Source organism: Oncorhynchus gorbuscha, unplaced genomic scaffold (genome assembly GCF_021184085.1).
Source record: "Oncorhynchus gorbuscha isolate QuinsamMale2020 ecotype Even-year unplaced genomic scaffold, OgorEven_v1.0 Un_scaffold_1264, whole genome shotgun sequence".
Taxonomy (NCBI): Eukaryota; Metazoa; Chordata; class Actinopteri; order Salmoniformes; family Salmonidae; genus Oncorhynchus; species Oncorhynchus gorbuscha.
Window position 1 is genome coordinate 3,166 of NW_025746091.1, and position 12,764 is coordinate 15,929.

At 42.8% G+C, this 12,764-nt stretch overlaps 1 protein-coding gene across 1 annotated transcript in view; it reads right to left on the reverse strand.

Annotated features, from left to right (window-relative positions):
• Positions 1-1,435: 1,435 nt before the first annotated feature.
• Positions 1,436-12,764, reverse strand: part of LOC124022018 (NLR family CARD domain-containing protein 3-like) — a 64,264-nt gene continuing 52,935 nt past the window's right edge. The window contains 4 exon segments of the mRNA XM_046337073.1: positions 1,436-1,822; positions 1,825-2,004; positions 2,351-2,397; positions 2,722-2,895. Of these exon segments, the coding sequence (XP_046193029.1) occupies positions 1,479-1,822; positions 1,825-2,004; positions 2,351-2,397; positions 2,722-2,895 (745 nt within the window). The 3' untranslated portion in view covers positions 1,436-1,478.

A 12,764-nucleotide genomic window follows, 5' to 3' on the forward strand; every position in this document is an offset into this window, starting at 1 on the left:
ACATCACTAGCTTCTCTTTATACAACCTGCCATCTACCCACCTGGGGACTGAGGGTTATGAGAGAACCCCCACGTCACTAGCTTCTCTTTATTCAACCTGCCATCTAACCACCTGGGAACTGAGGGTTATGAGAGAACCCCCACATCACTAGCTTCTCTTTATACAACCTGCCATCTACCCACCTGGGGACTGAGGGTTATGAGAGAACCCCCACATCACTAACTTGTATGTTCTACAGCCTTGTAAAGATAAGGAGGGGATGACTGGGAGGCAGGTTGGCATTTATTGTCATGAATCTTGCCCTGGAGGCAGTTCTGTAAAGTGGTCACTAGTTGGTACAGGCACAAAGTAATACAATCTGATTTTAATCCTAACCTCAACCCCAACCACACTGCTAATCCTTCCCTTAAATTAAGTCCAACAAATACAATTATTTTGAACAGATGTTTACGATATAGCCAATTTTGACTTTGTTGCTGTCATATGTAGAGGAAATGTCACAGTTCTGCCTCCAGGTCAAGATTCATGACAAACATCAACCTGCGACTGGCAGAGGCAATGAAGAATCGATAACCAAACTGTTTTCACAATTAACAAGCCTTTTCTTGTTTCAATTATGTTTTATTATGAAAAGTACAATATAGCCTTGTATACAAGTACAACTATGGAGCGTATGTCCATATATAATTGTACAATTTGTTATTCAACATAAAAAAGACATTCAACAAATGATCACATTAGTATTGTGTGCGTGTTTGTTTGTCCAGCGTGTTTCTAGTGTGTGTGAGTGTCCAGTGTGTGTGTGTGTTTCCAATGTCTGTGTATCCAGTGTGTGTGTGTGTGTGTGTGTGTGTGTGAGTTTCCAATGTCTGTGTATCCAGTGTGTGTGTGTGTGCGTGTGTGTCTGTCCAGTGTGTGTGAGTTTCCAATGTCTGTGTATCCAGTGTGTGTGTGTGTGTGTGTGTGTCTGTCCAGTGTGTGTGTGTGTCTGTCCAGTGTGTGTGAGTGTGTGTACAATGTATGTGTGTGTTTCCAGTGTGTGTTTGTGTGTGTGTCCGTCCAGTGTGTGTGTTTTTGTGTGTGTGTGTCCAGTATTTGTGTGTCGGTCCAGTGTGTGTGTGTGTTTGTGTGTCTCAGTGTGTGTGTGTGCGTGTGTGTCTCAGTGTGTGTGTGTGCGTGTGTGTCTCAGTGTGTGTGTGTGCGTGTGTGTCTCAGTGTGTGTGTGTGCGTGTGTGTCTCAGTGTGTGTGTGTGTGCGTGTGTGTCTCAGTGTGTGTGTGTGCGTGTGTGTCTCAGTGTGCGTGTCTCAGTGTGTGTGTGTGTGTGTGTGTGTGTGTGTGTGTGTGTGTGTGTGTGTGTGTGTGTGTGGTCCAGTGTGTGTGTGTGTGTGTGTGTGTGTGTCTCTGTGTGTGTGTTTGTGTGTCTCAGTGTGTGTGTTTGTGTGTCTCAGTGTGTGTGTTTGTGTGTGTGTCAGGTTATTATTTCAGGGACACTGAAGAGTCAACATCATGAACCCTAAACCCTGGATAGAGGGGCTCAGTGAATGTGGAGGTGAATGTGATCAGGTGGGTCAGTCTGTCAGAGGAGGCTCTATAGAAGGACAGAGTGCCGGCTGGCCAGTCCAGATACACCCCTACTCTGTGGGAGCTGGAGGAGGGGACGTCTATGGTAGTGGGATTATTATTGTGACATGCAGAGTAACTGTTGTCAGAGCAGAACAGACTCCAGGACTTGTCATTGTGTCCAAGACAACAGTCATCACCCCCTCCTCTCCTGCTGATTCCTTTATATGTCACTCCTATAACAGCCCCTCCACTCCCTCTACCTCCCAGTAACAGCGCCCAGTCAGACCCTCTCTACACAGCACCGGTCTACAGTCCTCAAATCTCTCTGGGTGATCAGGATACGGCTGCTCCTCTGTCCTCCATGTCATCTTTGTGTTCTCCTCAGACAGAGAGAGGTGTCTGTTTATTGTGTTTAGGTCCAGTGTGAGATCACAGACATCTGATGGATGAAACCAGACACAATATTAGAAATCATCATCATTCACATTAGAATGTTAACTCACTTTTCACTAATGAATTTAATGTAGATGTTTCTAGGTATCAAAAGGAGAAGTTAAGGTAACTTGAGACATGTTAAATGATCATATGTTATACTGTCTGGAAAAATAAACACACTTATTTCCATTAATTACACACACACAAAGATACTCTTTGTAAACTTTGTTGTCCCTGATTTCTGCTTCTGTAGAACTACAGCTGATATTTAATAAGACCAAGTAAGTAATGATGGTGGTCTTTGACTTTACTTGAATTAAGACTTATTCTTCACAGCAGTCAACACTCACATTTTCTAAGCCCAGGTTTCATTCTGTTCTCTCCACCATGTCCCACACTGTAGCGGTAAGCAGAAGAACAGACAGTCATTGAGTGAAACACACACACACACACACTGGTATCCCAGGAGGTCTACCCATGGATGGTAATAGAGGTGAGGCAACGTTGTCCTCTGCTGGGAGCTAAAAAAAAGTACTTTTTCCAAGTTTATACTGCACTGAACTCACTGAACACTGAACACACACAACTTTGTCCACATACAGACAGGACATTTAACCACACACACACAACTTTGTCCAAGTGGTGTTCAGAATGTTTGTCTTAACCAGCCTGATGAGTCAAACATGTCTGATATGAACATTGACATAAACCCTCTACATACTTGAGTTTCTCCAGTCTGCAGTGTGGATCCTCCAGTCTAGCAGAGAGCAGTCTGTCTCCTGAGTCTCCTGGGTGATTGTACCTCAGATCCAGCTCTCTCAGGTGTGAGGGGTTTGACCTCAGAGCTGAGACCAGAGAAGCACTGCCTTCCTCTGTGACTAGACAGCCTGACAGCCTGCAAAGAGTCAAATCATATTAAAATCACACTGCTATTCTTTGGTGGTGAAAATAGTGGCAGTATATTTTTCAACATATTCAGATATATCAGTGTCCTGAAACCTGCCATATCTATTCATAAATTAAATATTGTATCATTATTAGAAATGACAAATGATCAAAGTATTGCCTGCAGATAGAAACATGTATAGTACAAATATTTGAGTAGACTGACCAGACCAGTTTAAAAAGCAGTATCAGTCAGAAGACAGACAGTGAGGTATCAGATTTAGATTGAGTATACTATAGTGAGTCCTTCTGTATACTATAGTGAGTCCTTCTGTAGCTCAGTTGGTAGAGCATGGCGCTTGTAACGCCAGGGTAGTGGGTCCGATCCCCGGGACCACCCATACGTAGAATGTATGCACACATGACTGTAAGTCGCTTTGGATAAAAGCGTCTGCTAAATGGCATATATGTACAGTCCACATCATATCTATTTAGACAGTGAGGTATCAGATATAGATTGTATTGAGTATACAGTCCACACCATATCTATTTAGACAGTGAGGTATCAAATATAGATTGTATTGAGTATACAGTCCACATCATATCTATTTTGACAGTGAAGCTAACATTTTAAATGTGGCTCTATACTTCAACATTTTGGATTTGAGATCAAATGTTTCATATGAGGTGACAGTATATAATGTCACCTTTTATTTGAGGGTATTTTAACAAATCTGTTTCACTGTTTGAAATGAAAACACTTCATGTATCTATTCCCCCCATACTTTGATAATTTGAAGAAGTCGTAAATATTCTGATCAATTTACATAGTGTATTAAAGTAGTCAACATTTTAGTATTTGGTTCCAAACTCATTGGTTGCATTTGCAGTTTGTTTTGGTTGTGTTTAGTAACTGAACTGGATGATGACTGGAGTAACTTTCTGTCTAACGGAGTAGATAACATGTTTCTAAACAATACTAAATGAATCCTGATTATGCCTTGATTAATACAAATCATAAATAAATAATGAATAATAACACTGATCTAAGAGTTGGTTTGAACAGATCTGAATCAGGAAACTAAGAGTTTTTGAACAGATCTGAATACTAAGAGTTGGTTTGAACAGATCTGAATCAGGAAACTAAGATTTGCCTAAGAGTTGGTTTAAACAGATCTAATCAGGAAACTAAGAGTTGGTTTGAACAGATCTGAATCAGGAAACTAAAGTTGGTTTAAACAGATCTGAATCAGGAAACTAAGAGTTGGTTTGAACAGATCTGAATCAGGAAACTAAGAGTTGGTTTGAACAGATCTGAATCAGGACACTGAATAAGAGTTGGTTTAAACAGAGTTGGTTTGAACAGATCTGAATCAGGAAACTAAGAGTTGGTTTGAACAGATCTGAATCAGGAAACTAAGAGTTGGTTTAGTTGGTTTGAACAGATCTGAATCAGGAAACTAAGAGTTGGTTTGAACAGTTTGAACAGATCTGAATCAGGAAACTAAGAGTTGGTTTGAACAGATCTGAATCAGGAAACTAAGAGTTGGTTTAAACAGATCTGAATCAGGAAACTAAGAGTTGGTTTGAACAGATCTGAATGAGGAAACTAAGAGTTGGTTTGAACAGATCTGAATCAGGAAACTAAGAGTTTGAACAGTTTGAACAGATCTGAATGAGGAAACTAAGAGTTGGTTTGAACAGATCTGAATGGGGAGTTTGAAACCTAAGAGTTGGTTTGAACAGTTTAAGAACAGATCTGAATCAGGAAACTAAGAGTTGGTTTAAACAGAGAATGAGGAAACTAAGAGTTGGTTTAAACAGATCGAAACTCTGAATGAGGAAACCATCTGAATAGTTGGTTTGGATCTGAATGAGGGAAACTAAGAGTTGGTTTGAACAGATCTGAATGAAACTAAGAGTTGGTTTAAACAGATCTGAATCAGGAAACTAAGAGTTGGTTTGAACAGATCTGAATGAGGAAACTAAGAGTTGGTTTTGAACAGGTTTGAACAGATCTGAATGAGGAAACTAAGAGTTGGTTTGAACAGATCTGAATAATGGGGGTTTGAACTGGGGTTTGAATGCAACCTTGTTACTAGTCCAACGCTCTAACCATAGAACTGAATCTGTTTAAAGATAGAACTGGGGTAGAGTTGCAATCTACTCTCACCTAATCGTCCCCAGTTTACAATTGGCTCATTCATCCCCCTCCTCTCCCCTGTAACTATTCCCCAGGTCGTTGCTGCAAATGAGAACGTGTTCTCAGTCAACTTACCTGGTAAAATAACCGATGAATAAATAAAAAATAAAAAATAGCCTGCAAAGTTCTGTCCTTCTATCCAAGTCTGTAACCAAACAATTCGAGCTTCTACTTTTAAAAATCCACCTTTCCAGAAACAAGTCTCTCACTGTCGCAGCTTGCTATAGACCACCCTCTGCCCCCAGCTGTGCCCTGAACACCATATGTGAACTGATGGCCCCCCATCTATCTTCAGAGCTAGTGCTGCTAGGTGACCTAAACTGTGCCATGACGTTGCCCTCTTGGAGTACAGCGAGCACCATCCCCCGCTCTCTACTTCTACAACCAGACTGCTGTGGTCAGTGGTTGTAAATTCCTGAGAAGACCTCATGGACACACAGTTATAGAGAGTGGTTTTTCATGGAGACAAAAGTAAATCCTTCTACCTCACAGAACTTGAGGTACGAACAAATTTCATGTTCCAGAGAAAGTGTAAAAGATCGGTGAAGAATCCAGCTACGAACTGGTCCGTTTGTCACAACTTGGGAAGCTCAAGAGAGACGGTGTGGCCACATTACCATAACGCTGTTTATATAATAGCCTCAGATATAAGGTTTACATCTAATTGTTGTATAAGATGAATGAATGAGTATGATACTGTTTGTATAATTGTGGAATATGATTGTGGACTGTTTAATGAAGAAAATATGATTCCCTTTTGATTTGAACTAAATCAGAGGACCGCCCCTGAGCCCAGTTAGGGCCAGACATCCTGGGACAGCCCTTTTCTGCCATTCCGAATAAAACTCAACTTAGGGGAGGACAAAGGTTGTAGAATCTTTTAACCATACCACATTGTTAAACTCTTAGACTATTGATACTGACAGAATAAGAACAAGTCTTTGATACTAATTACTAGGAATTCGGTGTCATTGAACGCGAAGAACGACAACTGCCGAAACATCCATTCTATAATTAATGTCACTTTGAACTATCCCCTCTAACCATGACAGAGAGAGAGAGGGACAATTCTACAAAAGAAAGACTTTTCACCACACTGAGCGTAAATATATATATTGATTGCAATTGTTCCCGAATGAGTGAGCATTCATGTGTAAAGGATTAGCATTTTAATTGTTATAATTAAGTCTGTAGTGACTTCTTGGTAAAACCCCCCACTCCCCTCTTGTCTAACAAACTGCCATGCCGGTTCAGCCCACTAGGGCTCATTCTATCGCCACATGTCGGTTCAGCCCACTAGGGCTCATTCTATCGCCACATGTCGGTTCAGCCCACTAGGGCTCATTCTATCACCACATGTCGGTTCAGCCCACTAGGGCTCATTCTATCACCACATGTCGGTTCAGCCCACTAGGGCTCATTCTATCACCACATGTCGGTTCAGCCCACTAGGGCTCATTCTATCACCACATGTCAGTTCAGCCCACTAGGGCTCATTCTATCACCACATGTCGGTTCAGCCCACTAGGGCTCATTCTATCACCACATGTCGGTTCAGCCCACTAGGCTCATTCTATCACCACATGTCGGTTCAGCCCACTAGGGCTCATTCTATCACCACATGTCGGTTCAGCCCACTAGGGCTCATTCTATCACCACATGTCGGTTCAGCCCACTAGGGGCTCATTCTATCACCACATGTCGGTTCAGCCCACTAGGGCTCATTCTATCACCACATGTAACCATATTTACTGTTTGTTTATGCATTTCTGTGAATTAGTTAGTAATAAATAAATTATTTAAGACAATTGATGTATGGATGACTCATAGTGAAGACTGGGTTCGTGCAGATAACCAACAATTTATGACGTTTGGATTGAGACTAACGTGAGGTAAAATAAATCAATCAGAAGACTATTGATTAGATATGAAAATATCTGAAAGGTTATATTGGGAAATTATAACTTTGTAATCTGAATACTTTCCTTGGCGCCTCGACTTCCTAGTTAATTACAGTTACATGATTATTCAGTTTAATCGAGTAACTAATTACATAGAATCTTTGATTAAAACAAAGTCTTCAGTTTAATGACAGACAACATTTGACGCCCCGCTGTGAGGAATCGAATATAGAATTACTTTGCTGTTGAATTCTATATATCAACTGTGCAAACAGAATTGTACAAACGGACTGCTTTGCTACATTCAAATTGGTTGTGTGTGTGTGTTCCCATTCGAAGAGGCTCCAGAGCGCCTCCAGTAGTGGTTTTTAGCGTCAGAGCAATGAGTGATAAATTCCAGATTTAGTCCGTTAGGCCAGACGGTTGTTACGTTCTGACCTTAGTTCCTTTGTTTTTTGTCTTTGTTTTACCGTACTTAGGCAGCCTGTTTTCACCCTTGATTTGTGGGTGATTATTTTCTGTTCTGTGTTCTGTGTATTCACCCTACAGGACTGTTTCGTTTCGTTCGTTGTCGCTTTATTGTTTTGTTCCAGTGTTCGATTGTTCTATTAAATCAATATGGACACTTACCACACTGCGCATTGGTCCTCCTCTTCTTCCACCAAGAACGGCCGTTACAACGGTACTATTTCTGTCGGTCAATATTAACTTCTAGAGCCAGAAAGGTTGGACATTAGAGGATAGATCTTCGGAGTTGGAGCCGAAGTATTTTTGTCCGCCTACCGCACTACAACAGTGTGGACTGACTACAGGCATATCTGTATATCTGTAAGTGTGAGACCGAAAGGAGCAAGTTTGACACTCACGTGTCCAAACTCAGTACTCTAAGTGCTCAAGTGGACTCTGCAATGCAGGTACCATCTTAGGTATCATCTGGAGGAAGTCCAGAATGGTCACACTCGACAGCGTGACTACCAATCCAGGCAACCGGAGCCCTGTACTCACAGGAGTAAAGACGATAGGTTTCAGACCTTGCCTCCCTCAAGTGTCCCTCAGTCTTCTCCTATTGGCCATTCGGCGCTGAGTAATATTGCGCCTCTTGGCCAGCAAAGCCAAAGCTTGGCCTTTCAGCCCCAATCTCTCCACAGGATGAAGCCAACCCTCTCTGCCCGCTTGGAGCGGAATACCTTGACAAACTCATCAAGAATTTCCCCATCTTTGACCCCGTTCCAGGTCAGCCAAACGATACTGAGACGTTCCTAGCTGACATAGAGGACATGTTAGATGGCTACCCGAACGCTACGGGTTCAGGAGCACTCACATCAGTCAGAGGGTGCATTATCAGGTATTGGAGCATTCAGAGATGAAGCACAACAACAGTTTCTACCACGAAACCATGATTCCAATAACCTCTGCGGTCAAAATAACTGTTAAGTACGTTGCCATCAAAACGACTACCGCTACAATCGACCTATTCGCTACGTTCCTGCACCCAACCCACACAAAGTGTCAGAGCACAAGGGTAACAAATGGTTGAAGGATGATCAAAACGTAGACCAATGTTCTCCAGAAGTTCCACTACATGAAGAACTAAAGCGAGAAACCTTTGAGAAAAGGGTAAAAGATCGTCACAAGGACTAGACGGGGAATTACCGGACACCAGGTCCGCAGGAATTAACATAAGCAAGGACGTTAAAATTAAAATCTCTCCCGCTCTCATCAGAGACCCTATCCAGAGCCCGCTTGATCAAGAAACAAGCCACCGGGTTTTGTCTATAGACTCTGATACAAAGGTTGCGAAGAAAAAGGTCAAACGCTTCGTTAAAGCCAAGCCCACTCAAAATCTGAAAAGTCGATCTGCTTCCACCTTGAACAGAATTGACACAACACGTTGTTGCGAAGAACCACTCCACTTTGTGGGGAACATGTTCACTAAACACGAATCGAAACAACCATAGCTGGAAACAGTCCTGGAGGACTGCATCACTTGTCATGCGCTAATTGATTCGGGTGCGACGATATCACTCATCTCTCAAACATTGTTTGATGATCTAAAAGGGCTTTGAAGCCAACTAAATGTTGGTTAAAAGTGGAACGATGAGACACTACACTTCGAGGGGTCACTCAGACTACCTCGCCTCTCACATTGAGAGTCATGCTGAAACTACACTTCAAGGACGTATTGCTCATTCACCCTGTGTATGTTACCAGCCTCAAAACTGTAACCCTGCTACTTGGAGCAGACTTAATTAATCGGTTACTCCCATTGATGGATTGGAAAACCAACCAGGTATGGTCACAGGCCACCGTGCCTTCTCTACCGACCACACTGTCGCCCCCTAATGCTAGCTGCAACGCAGTCATTCACGAGGGTATCTGTCGAAAGCACCCTCGGGAAAGAGACGTTTAGAAACATCTTGGGGCAGAATCTGATCCAAGGAGAGATTACGATATCTCGACACATTCCATCAGCCAATCTGATTGACCATTCGTGTCATGATTTCGAGCCAGCTGTCTCTGTGAATGAGCAACTTCCCTCCTCCTTGCAATCATGCAATACGGTAGTTGAGATTAACTTCTCTTGCCCTTCGGACACTTCCACAAACACTGCGGCCGTCTCAGCAAGAAAAACATTGATACGCAGAGTATACTCTGCTTCCGATGACACACCTTACACTTTGTGGGGTCTGTCAACCCTTACAATGACACTAATGGCGTCAGTCCAGCAACTGACCCGGTGACTCCCACTGGTGAAACAATTTGCGATATCACAGACCAATATTCTCGTCTCAGTTCGCAGGTACTGAAGAGGTTGCCACACGCGGCCGCGGTGGGGACTGACAGAACTCGGCAGCCACTGAGGGTGCTGTAGAATGGAAATACTCATCATTATTCCCAGAACTGTCATTTCTGAAGTCTGTCAACTGTAGCATGTCCAAGCTGTTTGTGAAGTTAACAATACAATGTGTTTTTCCTTTGTGTTCATGTTCTCTGTGCTGTCAGAATCTCCATGTGCTCTGTGGTGTCAGAATCTCCATGTTCTCTGTGATGTCAGAATTTCCATGTGCTCTGTGTCCATCAGAATACAATTCTTACATGGACTCTGTGTGATGTCTGTCTAAAATGTTTACACAATAGTGGCCTGAGGTAGTAAGTTCAAGGGTCACTGGTTGTTTAATCATCACTGCCTTGTCATTTGTTATGTCTAGTACAGCCCCTTCCTTCCCGAGGGAAGCTTTGCTTAATAGTAAGGGGATATCTGTAGAGACCACCTCTGTTTCAATGTGACACTTAGTCTGACCAATCTCTGCTGGTATCTTGACTCTCTTGGTAGAATGAACAGTTCTCCCATCTCTAAATTTGAAAGCTCTGTTGTTTGGTTTGTCAATCATATGTTGTACTTCTTTCATATTTAGTTCACTGACACAGCTATCAAGCCATTTCCTAAGGATTCAACTATACAGATCTCAGTATCAACCACAGCAGACCCTAAGGATTCAACTATACAGATCTCAGTATCAGAAGCAGATTTGTTTGATGCAATGTTGCTCAATCTCTGTGTTTATATTTTCCTCTGTTAGTTTAACTTGTTCGTTTTTATGAGGATAGTCTTTAACCCAGTGGTGCTTTGACAAATAACACATTTTGATCTCCTCCATATCTGTCCAGTGGATTTGTGCCGGGCAATGGCCCCCTCTTCTGGTTGTCATGGGAATGTGACGTGTTGGTGCCTTTTCTCTGCTGATCAGTGTAATATGCTGCGTCACTCACTTGCATTGGCGCGACAGACATCTTTTCACCAAAAAGTATTTTTAGTGCCGACTTCATTGACGCAAAAGTCAGCACAGTCAAAGCCAACTGTTGCTCCCTTACCATCCAGACAGACAGACAGACAGTATCTAGCAACTAGAAAGCTAACACTGCATCCAGGAGAACCATGTCTCTACCATCCAGACAGACAGTATCTAGCAACTAGAAAGCTAACACTGCATCCAGGAGAACCATGTCTCTACCATCCAGACACAGTATCTAGCAACTAGAAAGCTAACACTGCATCCAGGAGAACCATGTCTCTACCATCCAGACAGACACAGTATCTAGCAACTAGAAAGCTAACACTGCATCCAGGAGAACCATGTCTCTACCATCCAGACAGACAGACAGTATCTAACAACTAGAAAGCTAACACTGCATCCAGGAGAACCATGTCTCTACCATCCAGACAGACAGACAGTATCTAGCAACTCCAGGAGAAAGCTAGAAAGCTAACACTGCATCCAGGAGAACTCTACCATCCAGGAGAACCATAGAAAGTAACACTCTCCAGGAGAACCATGTCTCCAGACAGACAGTATCTAGCAACTAGAAAGCTAACACTGCATCCAGGAGAACCATGTCTCTACCATCCAGACAGACAGTATCTAGCAACTAGAAAGCTAACACTGCATCCAGGAGAACCATGTCTCTACCATCCAGACAGACAGACAGTATCTCCAGACAGACAGACAATCTAACAACTAGAAAGCTAACACTGCATCCAGGAGAACACTAGCAACCAGAAAGCTAACAACACCATGTCTCTACCATCCAGGAGAACCAGACAGACAGACAGTATCTAGCAACTAGAAAGCTAACACTGCATCCAGGAGAACCATGTCTCTACCATCCAGACAGACAGACAGTATCTAACAACTAGAAAGCTAACACTGCATCCAGGAGAACCATGTCTCTACCATCCAGACAGACAGACAGTATCTAGCAACTAGAAAGCTAACACTGCATCCAGGAGAACCATGTCTCTACCATCCAGACAGACAGACAGTATCTAACAACTAGAAAGCTAACACTGCATCCAGGAGAACCATGTCTCTACCATCAGACAGACAGACAGTATCTAGCAACTAGAAAGCTAACACTGCATCCAGGAGAACCATGTCTCTACCATCCAGACAGACAGTATCTAGCAACTAGAAAGCTAACACTGCATCCAGGAGAACCATGTCTCTACCATCTAGAAAGCTAACAGACAGACAGTATCTAGCAACTAGAAAGCTAACACTGCATCCAGGAGAACCATGTCTCTACCATCCAGACAGACAGACAGTATCTAGCAACTAGAAAGCTAACACTGCATCCAGGAGAACCATGTCTCTACCATCCAGACAGACAGACAGTATCTAGCAACTAGAAAGCTAACACTGCATCCAGGAGAACCATGTCTCTACCATCCAGACAGACAGTATCTAGCAACTAGAAAGCTAACACTGCATCCAGGAGAACCATGTCTCTACCATCTATCTAACAACTAGAAAGCTAACACTGCATCCAGGAGAACCATGTCTCTATCCAGACAGACAGACAGTATCTAGCAACTAGAAAGCTAACACTGCATCCAGGAGAACCATGTCTCTACCATCCAGACAGACAGTATCTAGCAACTAGAAAGCTAACACTGCATCCAGGAGAACCATGTCTCTACCATCCAGACAGACAGACAGTATCTAGCAACTAGAAAGCTAACACTGCATCCAGGAGAACCATGTCTCTACCATCCAGACAGACAGACAGTATCTAGCAACTAGAAAGCTAACACTGCATCCAGGAGAACCATGTCTCTACCATCCAGACAGACAGACAGTATCTAGCAACTAGAAAGCTAACACTGCATCCAGGAGAACCATGTCTCTACCATCCAGACAGACAGTATCTAGCAACTAGAAAGCTAACACTGCATCCAGGAGAACCATGTCTCTACCATCCAGACAGACAGACAGT